General features: G+C 45.9%; 1 protein-coding gene across 11 annotated transcripts in view; it reads left to right on the forward strand.

Moving 5' to 3' along the window:
• Positions 1 to 19,299, forward strand: part of ssbp2b (single stranded DNA binding protein 2b) — a 645,808-nt gene that overhangs the window by 619,470 nt on the left and 7,039 nt on the right. Inside the window, exon 18 of one of the 11 annotated variants that reach the window (XM_072516201.1) lies at positions 10,156 to 10,200. The exons of the other annotated variants lie outside the window; for them this stretch is intronic. Within the exon in view, the coding sequence (XP_072372302.1) occupies positions 10,156 to 10,158 (3 nt within the window). The 3' untranslated portion in view covers positions 10,159 to 10,200. The remainder of the gene's footprint in view (positions 1 to 10,155; positions 10,201 to 19,299) is intronic. 11 annotated transcript variants of the gene reach the window in all.

The raw sequence follows: 19,299 nt of genomic DNA on the forward strand, positions 1-19,299 counted from the left end.
TCGGCAATGCCAACCTTGTACTGGGACAAGCTCCGCAGCGCCTCAGCCATTCCCATCTAAGAGCGGGACATGTCCTGCAGAACCTCATCAAAGTCAGCCTGGTACTGGGTCACATCCCCAGTGAGGCGGATATTCTGTCGAGACCCTCAGCCATTGACGTCACCGACTGCGTAGGACACCTTCACCTGGCTCTCCACTCCAGTCGCCACCCTCGAAGCGTTGGCCTCGGTGCCATGCATTGCCGGCGACATCTCCTGCTCCTCCAATTGGCCATGGATCTGCTGGGGTGTTGCTGACATCTCTCTTTGAATGTCCTGACCACTCCCCTATCATCTCCATCAGCTCCGGAAATATCTCTTCCATAGGCTGAGCATCCGGGAATATCTCTCCCATAGGCTGAGCATCTGACTGGGACCCAGCTGGGTTTCGGGATCCAGCAGCCCTCCGACTGCTGTCTCTCCTGGGCGTTCCTACCTCCACCTGATGTGCATCAGCAGTTGTGTGGTGCTCACCAGATTGTGCCCCAGAAGCCTGATCACTGGCATTTCCCACCGAGGTGCGTGTATCTGCGCTGGTGGAGGGTGGGGATGACACCTGGCTGGAGGACCTGTGGGAGAGTAGGTCAGTCAGTAAGGCAATAACAACTCACATTTGACAGATCGTCTGGGTGGGGCCCAGTGGTTCCTCACCTTTGCAGTGTCTGCCAGTCTCCGTGTTTGGGCCCGTTCCTCGAAGGAGATGAGGATTCTTAAGTATGGCACCCCACTGTGAGTCTGGACCTCTCCCGATGATTGTAGGAGAGCTTTTCCTGAGGAGACACAGAGAGCGTATCGTTAACCACATGCTTGGTTCACAGTTGTGGGAGGGGTCTGCGAGAGAAGGGTTGTGGGGATTGAAGGGGGAGGGGGGTAAAGGGAGGGCTGGGGGGTCGCATGGAGAGTTTGGAAAGGGGGATGTTCACGTGGGGCCGGAAAGGTCTCGGGGAGGGGAGTGGGGGTCGGTGGGGACGTTGATGTCTATTCACTCGTGCTGCTTAGTGTAGGTCATTGACCTTTTACCGGCACTGGAGGTCAGTTCTCTTGGTCACACTTCCAGAGCTCTCAGCTGCTGCCACCTCGTCCCAGGCAGCACTGATGCCCTGTGGCCGACCCTCCCGGACCCTCGGGGGAACAGGATATCCCTCCTGGCCTGCACTGCTTATAGAGCCTCCCCAGGTCAGCATCCCCGAATCTTGGGTCCGGTCTTCTCGGCGCCATTATTGCGAGCAGGCTGGGGTTGGCTGAGCAAGTGCTGCTTAAACACTGCTCGACCTTATTAGTGGGGGGCTGGCGAGCGCGGTGCTAGCGATCGGCTGGCGAATCTCCATTTGTGGTGAGAAGCCCGTGCGGCCTTGTTAAGTGGACCAATCAACGTTGAATAGCATTGATGGCCTCGCACCGGGAAACTCATGGCTGTTCCCGTTCGCTACCACACTCCGAAATCTTTCCGGAGAATTGCGTCCAAAATGGCAGGTTCTGACTGAAAACTGCTGTGTTTCTCCCCAGCGAAACAAACAGGTTTTCTCTCCAGATCTCCTGACACTTTGTCAAATAACTGCAGGGAGGCCTGGTCTCATAGAGCCGGCAAGCCCAACTCTACAGATATCAGGGCGCCATTGTTAAAGGGCATGAACCTGATTACGTTTCCGGCTCTATCTGAGATCTCTCTGCTGCAAATCCCGTTATGGCTCTGTCCCGAGAATTCGCGGCCATAACGGGGTTTGTGCTTGTGGCGAATGGGCCAGGAAAATCGCACCCCTATGAGGCACAGAAAGTTGATATGTAGATATGGAAATATCAAGGAATTTAGGAAGACAAATGCTGTTTCCTTTATTGCTAGAGTGGTGGTGTATAAGAGCAAACAGGTTTTGTTGTAGTTATGTAGGTCTTGGATAGACCACATATGGAATACTGTGTAAAGCTTTGGTCACCTTGCCTAAGGAAGAACAGACTTGCCTTGGATAAGCTGCAACAAACATTCACTAGATTAATCCTTGTGACGAGAGAATTGTCCTATGCGGGGCTGAATTTTCAGTGGGGGCACAAAAAATAGAGTTGTAAATAGCACAGGCGCCCGCCTCATCACTATCCCACCCATCCCTGAGCTCACTCCATATTGTAACAGATGATTATGGGTCAATTACTGACCACACCGTAAAACGTTTTGCATGATCAGTTGGGTGGGAATGGGTAGGCTGATCTTTTAAATAATGAGTGGGATTTTCCTCCCCTTCCACGGCGTGTTCTGCAGCGGCTGAGAGCGACTCACCAGTGGTCAGCAGCGGGATATCATCATTGTCAATGGAGTTTCCTGTTGAACACACCCTTCAACGCCACAAAACCTGCATAAGGGTATGCCATCGGCGGGACTGTAAGATCCCACCAGCGTGAATGGCTAGAAGAAGCCGCCCAAATCCGCACCCCCCCCCCCCCCCCCGCCATCGCATTCCGCAATATCCAGCCCGGAGTGGATGTTGAAAGAGTGTTTCCCCTGGCTGGAGATTCGAGAACTCAGGGTCATAATCTCAAGGAAAAAAATCAGTCATTTAAGACTCAGATGAGGAGAGATGTATTCACTCTGAGAGTTGTGAATCTTTGGAATTCTCTATCACAGGGGTCTGTGGATGCCCTGTTGTTTAGAATATTCAGGATGGAGATCAATACATTTTTTAGGTACTAACGAAATCGAGGGCTATGGGGATAGGTTGGGAAAATGCAGTTGACGTAGGAGATCATGATCTTATCGATGGTGGGATAGGCTTAAGGGGTGTATGGCCTTTCCCTGGTCATATTTCTTATGTTGACAGTGGTCATCTAAAGATCCTTGAAGCTGTATGAAATATTCAGTGTGGATTTAGAACCAATAGGTCATGCCTGGTTCATCAGCTGAATTCTTCTGATCGGGCCACTGTACTAAAGGATGAGAGCATTGCTTATAATTCCCAGAAGACATTTTTTTAAAGTTTCACACAGAACGTTTTGGAATGAGGATATCCAAGCTGATAAATTTGGACATCCACTCCGGGCTGGATATTGCGGAATGCGATGGCGGGGGGGGTGCGGATTTGGGCGGCATCTTCTAGTTTTGGTCTCCTTACCTGAGAAAGGACATATTGGCACTGGAGGGTGTGCAGAGGAGATTCACTAGGTTGATCCCAGAGTTGAGGGGATTAGATTATGACGAGAGGTTGAGTAGACTGGGACTGTACTCATCGGAGTTTAGAAGGATGCGGGGGGATCTTATTGAAACATATAAAATTATGAAGGGAATAGATAGGATAGATGCGGGCAGGTTGTTTCCACTGGTCGGGGAAAGCAGAACTAGGGGGCATAGCCTCAAAATAAGGGGAAGTAGATTTAGGACGGAGTGTAGGAGGAACTTCTTCACCCAAAGGGTTGTGAATCTCTGGAATTCCTTGCCCAGTGAAGCAGTTGAGGCTCCTTCTTTAAATGTTTTTAAGAAAAAGATAGATACCTTTCTAAAGAATAAAGGGATTCGGGGATATGGTGTACGGGCCGGAGAGTGGAGCTGAGTCCACAAAGATCAGCCATGATATCATTGAATGGCGGAGCAGGCTCGAGGGGCCAGATGGCCTACTCCTGCTCCTAGTTCTTATGTTAAATGGGAAGGGACTTCTGCAATGCAGTGTAGGTTCCTTGTTATAAGAAATGTTCTCACAGCTCAGTTTGTTTTCATTACAGCAAAAAGAATGAGAAAGATATCAGTGTATAAGATGCTGGTCAGCGTAGATATAAATGCAGCAGAATATTTGTGTCAGATCATTGAAATGAAAATGAAAATCGCTTATTGTCACAAGTAGGCTTCAAATGAAGTTACTGTGAAAAGCCCCTGGTCGCCACATTCCGGCGCCTGTTCGGGGAGGCTGGTACGGGAATTGAACCGTGCTGCTGGCCTGCCTTGGTTTGCTTTCAAAGCCAGCGATTTAGCCCTGTGCTAAACAGCCCCTTGTATGTGCACCGAATCAGAGTACCTGGATTTTAAAATTATCAAGCCACAATTAACCAGCTTAAAGCAAGAATGGAGTGAGTAAAGTCATTTTCCCCACTTCAAGGGGCAAAGTGGCTCTTGTACTGCTAAGGCTCGGTAATAACATTAGAATCCCTATAGTGCAGAAGGAGGCTATTTGGCCCATTACGCCTGCACCGACCCTCTGAAAGAGCACCTTACCCAGGCCCACTTCCCAGTCCTATCCTATCCCCGTAACTCCACCTAACAACACAGCTTTGGACTCTGGGAGGAGACCGAAGCACTCAAAGTAACCACGCAGACAACGGGAGAAAGTGCAAACTCCACTCAGACAGTCACCAAAGGCAAACCATAAATTAATCAGTTTAAAGCAAGAATGGACAGTGCATGGTCATTTTCTCCACTTTGCAAGATTAATTACTCCATGACTCATATTACATATTAAGGGTTTGAGTAAATTATAATAGCGGTATCTCTGTTGGAGAGGAAGGTGAACATCCTGGGCTAACCACTCCCCAAAATAAGTTTGAATGGACGGCAAGTGTAAGCTTAACTTTCTAATTGAAGCCATTTGAAAAGCTGACTAAATATTGTAATTCTCTATTTAAAAATGGGCCTTGGGGCTGCACGGTGGCGCAGTGGTTAGCATTGCTGCCTCATGGCGGCGAGGTCCCTGGTTCGATCCTGGCTCTGGGTCACAGTCCGTGTGGAGTTTGCACATTCTCCCCGTGTTTGCGCGGGTTTCGCCCCCACAACCCAAAAGATGTGCAGGGCAGGTGGATTGACCATGCTAAATTGCCCCTTAGTTGGAAAAAATGAATTGGTAACGCTAAATTTATTAAAAAAAGAAAAAAAATGGGCCTAAGGTGCAACACCTTAATAAAATACACTTTAATTGCATAAATCGTAGCAACTTCTGTAGCATTATGATGGACTTCAACTTTTAAAATGTCTTTTATTACAAAAATGTATCAAAACAGGTTACAGTGAATAAACCTACCGGGAACCATACTTTCCAACAATCAACTATACAGTCTGCACAGATTTGTCCCCTTTTTCACCCCCCCCCCCCCCCCCCCCCCTTGCGACGAACAGCTCCTCAAACACGGTCACAAACATCCTACACCTTTTCTCAAACCCTCCTGCTTAACTCATACTTTATCTTCTGTAACCACAGGAAGTCGTACAGATCACCCAACCAAGCCGCTACCCCCGCTGCCGATGTCGACCGCCACTCCAGCAAAATTTGCCGCGTGCAATCAGAGAGGCGAAGGCCACGACATCGGTCTTCCTCCTCTCCATGAGCTCCAGCTTCTGTGAAACCCCAAAAATTGCCACCAAAGGATCCGGGTCCACCTCCTCCTCCACTATCCTGGCTAAGTAAGAAGTCTTACAACACCAGGTTAAAGTCCAACAGGTTTGTTTCGATATCACTAGCTTTCGGAGCGCTGCTCCTTCCTCAGGTGAATGAAGAGGTATGTTCCAGAAACATATATATAGACAGATTCAAAGATGCCAGACAATGCTTGGAATGCGGGAACATTCCTGCCTGGTGATTGTCGCGCGATGTCCGTTCATTCGTTGTCGCAGCGTCTGCATTGTCTCGCCAATGTACCACGCTTCGGGACATCCTTTCCGCAGGACAACGAATGAACGGACATCGCGCGACAATCACCAGGCAGGAATGTTCCCTTCCAGTCGGGGAACACTTCAGCAGTCAAGGGCATTCAGCCTCTGATCTCCGGGTAAGCGTTCTCCAAGTCGGCCATCAGGACGCGCGACAACGCAGAATTGCCGAGCAGAAACTTATAGCCAAGTTCTGCACACATGAGTGCGGCCTCAACCGGGACCTGGGATTCATGTCACATTACATTCATCCCCCACCATCTGGCCTGCGAAATCCTACCAACTGTCCTGGCTTGGTACAATTCACACCTCTTTAACCTGGGGTTACCTCATCTCTGGATCTGTAAAGATTTAATCACCTGCTAATGCTCGCATTCCAAGCATTGTCTGGCATCTTTGAATCTATATATATGTTTCTGGAACATACCTCTTCATTCACCTGAGGAAGGAGCAGCGCTCCGAAAGCCAGTGATATCGAAACAAACCTGTTGGACTTTAACCTGGTGTTGTAAGACTTCTTACTGTGCTCACCCCAGTCCAACGCCGGCATCTCCATATCCTGGCTAAGACTGCAAATACTCCCGCCCAGAATCTTATTAATTTTTTGCAACGCCAAAACATGTGCAAGCGATTCGCTGGCCCCCGCCCACACCTCTCACTCTCATCTGCTACCCCTGAAAGAACCCACTCATTCTCACCCGAGTCTTATGCACCCCATGGACCACCTTAAACTATATCAGGCTCATTCTTGTACAAGAGGAGGTCCCGTTTACCCTACGCAGTGCCTCACTCCATACTCCCCAATTGATCTCCCCTTCCAACTCCGCTTCCCATTTCTCCTTGATCTTCACCACCCGCTCGCCTCCCTGCTCCCCCAACCACTTGTATATATCCCCAATTCGTCCTTCCCCTTGCACATCTGGAAGCAGCAGTCTCTCCAGCAGGGTGTATCCCGGCAACCTAGGGAACCTCCTCCAGACCTTTTGCACAAAGTCCCTAACCTGCAGATACCTGAACTTATTCCCCCTCGGCAGCTCTACCCTCTCCTTTAGCTCTTCCAGACTGGCGAATCCTTCCTCCAAATATAGATCCCTCACCTTGACCAGCCCCACTTCCCTCCAACTCCTCCACCCCCCCCCCCCCCTCCCCCCGCGCTCAAATCCATGATTCTCACACAGCGGCGTTAGCACTGACGTCCCTTCCACCCTAAAATGCCTCCTCAACTGATTCCATATCTTCACTGTGTACTGCACCACCGGGCTCCCTAAATACCTACTTGGTGCCATTGGCAACGCTGCCGCCACCATAGCCCTCAAACTAGACCCCGACTTCAACTTTTTAATGCAAAAATATGATCCCATCATTAATTAATGCGAGTACATAAAATTTTAGATTTCTCCATTTTGTGCTCTCTCAGTAACCAGATGGTGCCCTCTACTGTTTCTACATTGGCATAACTGTTTCATGAAGTAAATGATAAATTTCCTTCATTTAAAAAAATGCAAATGATTTAAACACCAATGACATCAATCAGGTGTCAGGAAGGTGGCCAGGAGAAGTTTTTGTTTTTCTATTCTATGTTTGCTGAAAGGAAAACATTTGAAACATTGGCTAATGTAAAAAGAAATAAACCAAATTGTGATTTAAAATGATCCAGATAATTGCGGTCTTGTGGGTGCAGTGGCTAGAGTCTCTTCCTCTGAGCCAGCAGCTCGAGCTTCGAGTACCACCCCAGGTCTTGATCTCCAAGAATGGTGTTTTCTTAATACAGCCAAACAGGTTGAAAGTGGAGGCCTGAGGAAGAGTTTGTATCCAGAAGTTTTACCAAATGATCAACGTGCAAACCCTTCCATGTGACAGATAGTAAGAGCGATTCCTCACCAACCATGTGATAGAAATAATGTTGAAGCCTCCACTGTCACAACCGATGGCTCCAAACAAGTGGATGTTACCACAGCAACTCGGACTTGCAAAGTGAACTGTAACACACCACCAAATAAGTTGTGGAAATAATTTGTTGGTTGATTGAAACTGAATCCTAAAGTTGAAGATTTCTTGCATTCTTTTTTGGTTTCTGAGTGAAATTTAAATCTGCATTGCATGCTGTGTGACCATTAATCAATTTCACCACTTGCCAATGTATTTTCTTTGGCCCATTTTTTCTATTGTACCGGAACTTGTTTCTTTTCTCATGTTTGCAGGAAGTAGCTTTCTATCTGCATTTTCAAAATTTTGGATTTGTCCTTCTATTTACATATGTAATGATTCACAAATAGACAGTATTTTCCTGTAAACCTTTTACACTTGTTAAGTTAAGTATTATGGACGGAATTTGTGTGGTGTCTTCAAGCCCATAATCAAGATTTTGTTTGTGTGATGTATATATTTCCTTACACTTCGAGTGATTTTCCCTGATTTAAAATAAATTCCAGCAGCAAGCTTTTTGGTGATTTTAAGAGTAAAGATGATTATTTATTATCACACACTTGCCCTGGATGTTTAAAATGTGACACCTCAATCACTCGACCCAATCACACTATCACACATGCAAAGGTTAGATACCCAGATGAAGTTAAAGCAAGAATTATGAAAATGGAATTTAACTCAGCCTCTGTGCCATTGAAGGCAGGATATCTTTGATAAATTGATACTTTGGTTGGAGTGAAGGTCTTTTAGTAACAAGAGGTTCTCATGAAGATGCAAAACCTCTTGTAAACGAATAGCCAGGAGATTGGTTTTCAGGTGGACTTGGAAGCTGGAACAAGTATTATACTTCAGCTGCATTAGAAACTTTCAACTATGATGGCTCAGTGGTTTCCGGTGTTTTGCTGCCAGATTTGTTTTGTTCTAGTTGTTGTGTACTGCAGTCATGTTAATACTGAACACACTTGGGGTCCAGATCACCATGAAACAATGACAGTTGTCAATGCTCATTCACTTTTACCTCTGTCAGAACTTGGGCTCAAACATTCCCCATTGTTCAATAGGACACTCAGGCCATCATTTGTTATATTGACCAATGGAAGAAAAGCTATTCATGTCAATAACTGATCATACATCCTGCAGGTAGTCTCTGTTACGATGTACTTAGACATTAGGCTCTTTTAAAATATGAATATACCAGATATGTAAATTGTCGAATGGGGAAAGGTTAGACAGACTGCACTTGTTTCCACTGGAGTTTCGGAGAGTGAGAGGTGGCTTGATTGATGTCTATAAGATCCTGAACAGCATTGACAAGGCGGACGTGGAAACGATGTTTCCTCTTGTCGGTGAGTCCAGAATTAGTGGGCACAGTTTTAAAATTGGGGTCACCCTTACAGGACAGAGATGAGCAGAATATTTTCTCTCAGACGGTTGTGTGACTTTGGAACTTTATAGAATATAGATCATACAGTGCAGAAGTAGACCATTCGGCCCATCGAGTCAGCACCGACCCACTTCAGCCCTCACTTCCACCCTATCCCAGTAACCCATCCTAATCTTTTTGGTCACTCAAGGCAATTTATCATGGCCAATCCACCTAACCTGCACGTCTTTGGACTGTGGGAGGAAACCGGAGCACCCGGAGGAAATCCACGCAGTCACGGGAGAACGTGCAGACTCCGCACAGACAGTGACCCAGCGGGGAATCGAACCTGGGACCCTGGCACTGTGAAGCCACAGTGCTATCTACTTGTGCTACCGTGCTGCCTCAAAAGACAGTGGAAGTGGGGGGCACTGAATATTTTTAGGGCGGAGGTAGATAGATTTGTATTAGGCAAGGGAATCAAAGGTTATCGGGGGTAGATGGGAATGTGGAACTTGAAACACAAACAGATGAGCCATGATTTTATTAAATGGCAGATTAGGCTCAAGAAGCCAGATGCCTACTTCTGCTCCTATTTTGTACGTTTGTAAGCTTGAATTGTGCCCTGATGGAATATGGAAATACATTATAAGAAATGAAATATATTTGGGGCTAGAATTTAGCGTGCTGTAGTTTTGGGACACGGGGATTGTGATTTGCAACCTGCCTGCGCCAGTTGAAATTGAGGTGGGACATCATTTTTGTCTACTCACCTCATTTGACTGATAGTAGTGTTGGCTTGAGTGGCTCCAGTGCTGTTCCAGTCCCGCTTCTTTGCTCCCCATTCTTTGCCTGCATTCTCTGCATACAGAAGGGTGCCTGGCAGTGTTATTTGCTGGTCAGGATTAAAAGCAGGCAGAATCGTAAAGGGAAGCTGCACAAAAATATTTCCACCACACAAAGGGACCACCCAGGCCGGACAGCAGAGCTTCCCCAGCCAAGTGGAAATGGGATCCAGTGCATGCGGGGTGGTCAAGATTCTGAGATTGCAGTCTGGTCAGGGCCCTACTATCATCCCATCCCTCTTTTGCTTTCCACTGGTCAGGTTCCGAGTCCAGCTGAGAACCCCCATGAGTCTGATGGGAAAGCAATTGAGGCAATTAGAAAGACAATTGGGAGCTTTTTTAACCATGAATTTCGCCCTTTCCCAACAGTAGATGGATTCCATGCTGTATCCGCACCTCACCAGGCTTGAGAAGGTGAGTGCACAGTGTGAACTCATTGTAGACTGAAATTGACCTGATGTGAATTGAACAAAGGGTACACAGTGAAAGGGCTGTACTGACAGGCAAAAATCACTGGATTCATTGGGAACAGTAAGTTTGTGCAAGTTCTATCAAGTGCTTTAGATTCCACTGAGGGTAATCCTACTTTATTGCCTGTAGTATACGGTATGTTCTGCAGTTGGTTGTACTTCCATAGAGAAGATGCAGCATCCTCTCAGTTTAGCAGCAATGACAGGAGCAGCAACTCCAGCAGTAGCTGCTTTTTCCACAGCCGCATTGCAGCTGCATGGAACAGAAAGGTTTGGACCTGGGCTGCACCTTGAGATGGAAAAATCCTCAGCACAAGATCTATAGGCCAGAGTCAGCTTCCTTGACCTCTCTGAACAGTAGTGTCTCAGAAGGTTCAGGCTCTTTTGGAAAAAGACCTTTGTCCTTGTGTAACAGGTAGTCACCCATTGCCCATGACTATTAAGGTGACCATAGCCCTAAATCCCCAAATAATTTGTTTTCAAGTGTAGTTGTCGAGGTTCAAAGTGACCTTGCCATTGCTCAAACTCTTGTGGAACACTCGATGTCTGAATCATGGCAGGTGAGATGGAGAGATGGAACAGATAGTGGGGAGAGCTGAAACTGGCTCTGTCCGTGAGAGAGGCCAAAGCAGCTCCAACCTCTTCAGGCGCACAGGTTTCAGTGGAGGAAGTCAAGACTAGGAAAAGGTTCCCAATGTTTCTTCCATTAACCCAGCAGAGGAAGGAAGAAGTATTCTTTCATGGACATTCTACTTATTGTTAAGAACCCCACTGATGTTAAATGTGAGGATATCCCAAACCCCAGAAGGGCAACCTGGAACACCGGTTCTTAGTGGTGGATATATTCAGTGGGGCCGGTTTAGCTCAGTTGGCTGGACAGCTAGCTTGTGATGCAGAGCAAGGCCAACAGTGCAGGTTCAATTCCCGTACTGGTTGAAGTTATTAATGAAGGCCCAGCCTTCTCAACCTTGCCCCCCGTATAGGTGTGGTGATCCTCAGGTTAAATCACCACCATCTCTCCCAACTCAAAGGGGAAAGCAGTCTATGGTCATCTGAGACTGTGTTGAATATACTTACTTACTTTATCTTCAATGTGGTATACTGTGAGAAAAAATATGCAAACCAGGGAGAAATAGTCCAGTTCTTTCCCTTTGATGTTACCCACCCTGCAGATCCGACTTTTAGCATGTAAGTGCCAATTCCCTTATCTCTCTACTTTGAAGTCACCTCTTCTACGCCACATTGTTCTTCGTAACTATATAGGTAAACACTTGCTTTTCGCACTGATATGCTAATTCGTAAATCCAAACACCCTTCAGACAACAACCCTTATCAATTCCCCTTTTTATTTTATTTTATCCCAATTTTATTTTTAAAACTTAATTGCACCCAATTCCTAACAGTATGTATTGGAAGAAAATGTGGCTGAAGACCATATTGAATATGCATAGATGGTCATGGTATCCAGGCCTTGTTGAGAAGGAGCAGGCAGCTTTCTAACTGGTGCATCTGCTCGGAAAAGTCTACAGAAATTCCGGGAGAGGTGTTGATGTCCAAACAAGCCCACAATTGACCTTTGAAGGCCTGCAAAAGTGATTGGGGGCAGTGGTAATCAGCTGCACCAGAGGTTCTATGGGTATAAACAGTCCGAAGGTGAGTAGTTAGTATCAGTATCCCTTAAGCTTGTGGAGTTGTTTGACCAAATCGTTCTCCTGAATCCCTCTTTCAAACAAGGGCAAAATCACTCAGCTGAAGTAGCGAGGGATGAAGAATTCCAGATGAAACTGAGGAGACATAATCACGACAAGACCCAACTGTCCTTCAATGTATTTGATCACATTATCAAGATCATGGGAACAGACAGGATTACAAAGACCAGGAAGAGGCTACCATTAGAGAGGTTACTGTCAGAACTATGCACTTCCAACATGAGTGGTATTTTAGACTAACAGGATGCTGCCATCAGGCCAAAAATATGCTCTGTCTACCACACAAATGAATAATGTGGCAAAAGGAACTGGAGATGATTTGCAACATTTTTGAATTAAACATAAGCAAGGGGGAAATGGTTCCCTGATGCATTCTACATGGCAACTCCTTGACCAATCAGTGCTGACTTGCCAACCAATCAACACCCTTTTCTAATGCAGTATAAATTGTGGCTCCCTTTGAAATTTGGCATTCTTGCATCTGTCCTGATGATCATTACTCAGCAATTATCTGCCCAGTTTGGGTTCCACCAGGGCCACTGGATTCCAGATGTCATTATAGCCTTGACAGAGAAATGGACGCGAGCTAAAGGCTAGAGAAGTGAGAGTGGCTTGATGTTAAAGCAGCATTCAACTCAACTTAGGTTAGGGAGAAAATTCTCCTCTGGCTGGAGTCAAACCTGACACAAAGAACAATGTTTTATGTGGTTTTGGACAGCCATTAGAGTGCCAATCCATGTTACTGAAGGAGTTCCTCAGAATAAAAAAGCAGCAACACCAAATCCGGTTGTTCCGTCATTGTTGCTGGGTTAAGATCCTGGAATTCCCTATTTAATCCTATGGTAAGAGGACCAGGGCGGCACGATGACACAGTGGTTAGCACTGCTGCCTCATGGCACCGGGGACCCGGGTTTGATCCTGGCCCAAGGTCACTGTCCGTGTGGAGTTTGCACATTCTTCCCATGTCTGTGTTGGTCTCACCCCCACATCCCAAAGATGTGCAGGGTAGTTGGATTGGCCACGTTAAATTGCCCCTTAATTGGGGAAAAAATTTTTTAATTAAAGAGGACCAAGAGCTAAGGACTGCAGCTTTTTAAAGAAAAAGGCCTACCACTGCCGTTACAGGGAAATTAAGAGAATATATACAGTCGTGCCAGTGTTGTCTGCATGCCAAGAGCGAGTTTTATAAGAAACAGTTTTTGGTTCTGTTTTTGACAGAAATACATTTGTGGAAATGGTGCCAGTGTAATTTGTAAATATACATGCTTGAGTATTGATTTCAAAATAAATATCTTCAAAGTCTTTAACTACGCAGCAGCAAATAGTTAAGAATGCCATTGTGAGGTATGTTTAGAACAGTGTAACCTGTCACCTTTCAATTTTGTTTTCCAAAATTTATGTTAATCATGAGTCCATATCTTATGAAAAACTGTTACATATGGGAGCTGTCTAGTCAAACTAATACTGATTACAGTCAATGGCATAAAAGGTTTTGAGTTAGAATACTTAAACCTTCAAGTTGGGTATGATAGCAGATTTGAGTCCCGTTCTATGCCCGAAAGTTCAGTTCATTTATAATCAACATTTACATATAGAATTGGTTTCTTCCTTATGAAAAAGTGCAGTAAAGGTAAAGTTATATTATTACATCTAATACAAGAATTGTGAATTGATGTATGGTAATGTTAATTTTGTGATTCAACCATATTTTTGTGAAAAATTGGCTATTTGAATACCCATATAAAGTGTTACATCCTGTAGAATCAGTTTGATTGAGCTGATCTTACCAAGCTTATTTCATATGTTCACAAAGAAGATGGATACGATTTTACGGCTCCGTCACATCCAACTTGGTGTTGGGACAAGGCCGTTGAATCTTGCGAGAGGCCTCTCATGAGATTTGTCTACTCAGAACGCCTCGCAAGATGTAACGGAGTCTCGTGAGATGTCGCAATCTGGCGTGATCCAGATCTGCATATTTAAATAAGCCATTTGGCTCATTTAATTATGTGTTCGTGGGATTTTCTCGGTGCGGGGACCTAACTGCCATGCCTGCAAGGCCTCTCCAGGGCACCGTTTAGTACTGGTCCACATAAACACGGATGTGGCATAATGCACCTGGGGGTGTGGGGGGGTATCTCCCAGGTCGGGGGGGGTTGGGATAGGGGGTGTCTCCCAGGCCATTAGAGACCCCCGGAGGTTTAGAGAGGATGTGAGTGGAACCTTTTTCACCCAGAGGGTAGTGGGAATCTGGAACTCGCTGCCTGAAAGGGTGGTGGAGGCTAAGACCCTCATAACATTTAAGAAGTATTTAGATGTGCACTTCCGATCCCAGGGCATATAAGGCTATGGGCCAAGTGCTGGAAAATGGGATTAGAGTGATTCGGTGGTTGTTTTTGACTGGCGCAGATGCGATGAGCCGAAGGACCTTTTCTGTGCTGTATGATTCTATGACTGAAGAGAAATTCACACAATTGGCTTTGTTTCCATCAGAAATAAGATGACAGAAGTCATTAGTCAGATATTTATGGATGAAAGAGGCTCCTACAATGTGGATAATAATTTGGCTAGTCTTTACAAAGACAGATTTAATAATCTTCAAGGAAATTCATTTATTCAAATTAGAAAAATAAATAGCAATTTTTAGCACCTTTCACACAGACAAGATGCCCCAAAGTGGTTTACAGACAAATAATTGTCTTTGAAGTGCAGTTACTGTGAATTCACACATCGCAGGGTCCTGCATTCAGCAATTAGATAAATGACTAACTAATCTTTTTGTTGTGAATGTTGGCCTTGACATTAGGAACATGCCACTGCTCTTCTTTGAATAATGCAATGGGACCTTTTACATCTCCTGGAACAGGTACACAGGGCATTTAATATCTGATCCAAAAGATGGCACCTCCAAGAGTACAGACATTCCACACTCCTTATCTAAAATGTCAGATAAGTTTATGTTTTTGAGTTTCTGGAATGGGTTTTGAAACCACAGTGTTCAGACTTGGGCACAGGCATAACACATGCCCAGATGCACCTGGGCGCGCACGCACACTCCCTACCTCCCTACTTTAGAATTATGGAACAGGTGGCAACAAAAAAGATTGATTACTGAACTGAAACATCTGTCTAGAGTATTTCATTGTGTCTCAAGTGTGTTCAATCCAGAACCATCTGACCTCGGAGACGAGTGCAACCACTCAGCCAAGCATGAAACCATAGAAAGGACTTACTTGTGAAATGGATCACTTCAATTTTTCAGTGATTAATTGTCAACTTGTTGTATGAATTATTAATAATTGATCAAACATTCAAATTAATTTGATCGATATATAAGTGAATTAGCCGATATCGGTATGCTTCATTACTGTGCACACATGGGGCGGGATTCTCCCCTACCCGACGGGGCGGGGGGTTCCGGCGTAATGGAGTGGTGGGAACCACTCCGGCGCATGCCACCCCAATTCCGCACCTTTAGGGGCCAAGCCCTTACCTTGACGGACTAGGCCTGCGCCGGAGTGGTTTCCGCTCCGCCGGCTGGCAGGAAAGGCCTTTGGCACCACGCCAGCCGGCGCCGAAAGGTCTTCGCCGGGCGACGCATGCGCGGGAGCATCAGCGGCCGCTCACGGCATCCCCACGCATCCCCATGGCGAATGCGGAAGAAAATGAGTGCCCCCACGGCACAGGCTCGCCCGCGGATCGGTGGACCCCGATCGCGGGCCAGGCCACCGTGGGGGAATCCCCCGGGGCCAGATCGCCCCGCCCCCCCCCCCCCCCCCCCAGGACCCCGGGGCCCGCCCGCGCCACCTGCTTCCGCCGTTCAAAAGATGGTTGAATCCCCGCTGGCGGGAGAGGGTTGACAGCGGCGGGACTTCGGCCCATCGCGGGCTGGAGAATCGCCGGCGCGATTCCCGCCCCGCCGATTCTCTGGTGGCAGAGAATTCGGGGCACGGCGGGGGCGGGATTCACGCCAGCCCCCAGCGATTCTCCGACCCGGCGGGGGGTCGGAGAATCACTCCCCTGATCCTTTAGTTATGCTACCACATTTGCAAGGATGGGAAGTGATTTTAATGTGCAATGTGACAGTATAGTTGGGATTTGCTTCCAAACCTTACAGCCAAGTGAGAGTCAAGGGAGTAAGACCAGCTCCATCTCACACTACTTTGATTTTGCATCAGCTATAGTAAATCTCTAAACCAATGTGAACTTGTGGGCTGGATTTTATCAGTCCTCTCTGTAAATGGGCTGGGAGGTGGGAGGCCTCATCAACCGTTGATCAAAGGCACTGGGAGGAGAGCCTGATGTCTTCCTAAAACCATTGTTGTGGTGTGGCCACCCACGGACCAGAGGTAGATGGTCAGTTCAAATAATTAATGGACCATTTAAGTGCCAGTTCCACCCCTAAAGGCATTTTACGAGTGTCAGAATAAGCCTCCTTTTGGTGACTGCCAGGTCAACCCTGACAGCTCTTAGCAGGTTCCTGAGGTTGGAGTTGGGGTGGGGCTTCTAGAATGGTGATTCCACTGCCCAAAAGGTGACTGCTGCTTGTGTTCTGAAGCTACTGCTGGAAGGTTCTGCTATCTGATCATTGGGACCTGTCTGCCTGCTCCCAGCACATCAAATAAAAGAGCCTTCCTGGCCTCTGAGGATGGCGCAAAATGTTGGAGTCCTTTTCTTTCTCCATGGGTAGCCCTATCAAGCTGCTGGCCCTCTGATTTGGCTCTTGAGAGGCAGGCTGTCATTATTAAATAGACGGTGGTCCCAGAAGCGGCCTCTTAATTGGTTGCCGCTAGTAATCTCCCTCATGGCGACTCGTGGCCCCTCTCCATGGGCTTGCAATTTGCTTGCAGTCCCAGGACAACTTTGCATTTGAGAAAATTCTGGCCTCTATTTCAAAAGTACTTCGGCAGTCTATCAGATTCCTGGGAATTTCTAAAACTTTAAAATTAGTATTATAAATGTTAAGAAAAGACATGGTAAAATCAGCTGCCTGCATTGAAGCGCATGAACAAAGTTCTATTTTTCAATGTAATTGAATGGTCATTTTGTACAAGGGTCTTGGAATATCAGAACACAGATTCTGTTCCATATTGGACTGACCAAAAATAATCCTTGGCTTTCTAGTTATATTTTCATGCCAATGCATTATGGTTTGTTTAGCATAGCATTTAAACATTTAGGAAACATTTTGGGGGCATTCAGTTAGTAATGCCAAGACGATTGTATGGCTGATGGACAGTTTTTCTTAATTTTTGCCTTTTTCTGGTTTCTCCACTTTTCAATCACAGATCCATTGGTGCAGGTTCCCACAAGTACCTCTTGCAAATGGGCCTTCATCATCTGTGATTATTATTGGCTGCCTGTTCAACAATATAAGAGCTTCATAGCTGAGGTTGACTGTGTCCTCACTCAAAATCCACACACATTTATAGCAGAACTTGTGAATATCATGAAAGATTAGAAATCATGACTGATGTTACTTCCATGTGTGAAACTTTACAGTGTTCAACACCTGGAATTATGGATGTCTTGGATTGAGGAATAAAGCTATTATTTACATACATAGACATAGAACATACAGTGCAGAAGGAGGCCATTCGGCCATCGAGTCTGCGCCGACCCACTTAAGCCCTCACTTCCACCCTACCCCCATAACCCAGTAACCCTCCTAACCTTTTTTGGTCACTAAGGGCAATTTATCATGGCCAATCCCTCTAACCCGCACGTCTTTGGACTGTGGGAGGAAACCGGAGCACCCGGAGGAAGCTCACGCAGACACGGGGAGAACGTGCAGACTCCGCACAGACAGTGACCCAGCAGGGAATCGAACCTGGGATCCTGGCGCTGTGAAGCCACAGTGCTAATCACTTGTGCTACCGTGGTGAATTCATGTGGCATCATAATCCATGACAGCAATACCTAAATAGTTTATAGATGATATTTTCCTGAGATTAAATTAAACATTTATATTAATCCTTTCTCATTGAACAGATCTATTATTTCTGAAACAATGCAAGACATTTCAAGTTTTTGCTAAAGTCCTGTTGATTGAATGTGTGGTTAACTGTAATTTCACTGCAAACTAACAGGATCACATGGTTCATAAGATTTCATAATGGAACCACCTTGCAGTTCTAATCCTTAATACAATGAAACAAAGTGCCTTGAATATAGTTGCTACATCTTAGTATTGATAATCTGACCATGAGGTTGCACTGTTGAAAGGAAGTTAATCCATTCAAGACTTATTTTAGAGTCATTTGTTCATTAGCACTACTCAACAATCTTTGTTTATAAGTTTAAATTGTTCTGATAGTTAAAAGGCCCCCAACGTATGTGGGCACTTTTTAATTGTTTCAAGCCTTTCTGTTTGTCAGCATTCTCTATCTCCCGCTGTTTTTCTAAGCCTTCTTGCGACTTGCGTTCTTTTGTGTGATTTGATTTAAAGTATTCAGAAACATTCTGGGTTGGATTCTTCACTGGGGGGGGGATTCTCCGTGCGCTGGCAATGCACCCGCACCTGCAGGTTTCCCGGCAGCATGGGGTGATCACAATGGGAAATCCCATTGACAGGTAGCGGGAACGGAGAATTGCGCTACCGGTGAGGGCGCGTTGCCCAGGAAAGCGGGACTGACGGACAGGAGAATCCCACCTCCTGTCTTTTAAAAACAATATTCAAAAGTTTGGGCAAAGTAAATTTGTTAAATTAGATTTTCAAATATTAAACTATTCAGTGTAAAGAGATTATGCTTAAGGGTTCAAATACTCAGGGGACACAAATTTAGAAAAGAAAAGTAATAAAAAAGGGGCTTCAGAAATAGCTGCTTTATTCAAAGAGTAACAGTTGTAAAGTTAAGTCGACAGTGTAAGTGGATGTGTTTCCTGAGGAAGAAGCGGTTGAAAAATCTGAGAAAGTTAATAATTGAAGATTGATTTTTCTAACAAGTGCTTTAAAAGGAACAGTGGTATATGTTCAGGTTAGTATGGTGGATGACTTGGAGGGGAACTCAAAGTTGATAGGATTCCAATAATATTTCTGCTCCTGTCCTTCTCAGTGGTAGTGGTCACCTGGCTGAAAAGAGCTATCATAGTAGGTTTAGTGAGTTGCCACAGTTGCCTGTGGGGAAGGAGGTGGATATTGGCAGACTTCTGTTGAAACATTGTAAAAGCTTCAGTTTAAGCGTCATGCAACCCAGACCAAAATGGAGATGGGGGAAACCTTGAATCATAAGCAGCACTCAGAATCCTGGGGCGGGATTTTCCGACCCCCCGCTGGGTCGGAGAATCGCCGGGGGTTGGCGTGAATTCCGCCCCCGCCGTCCTCTGAATTCTCC

Source organism: Scyliorhinus torazame, chromosome 9, assembly GCF_047496885.1.
Source record: "Scyliorhinus torazame isolate Kashiwa2021f chromosome 9, sScyTor2.1, whole genome shotgun sequence".
NCBI lineage: Eukaryota > Metazoa > Chordata > Chondrichthyes > Carcharhiniformes > Scyliorhinidae > Scyliorhinus > Scyliorhinus torazame.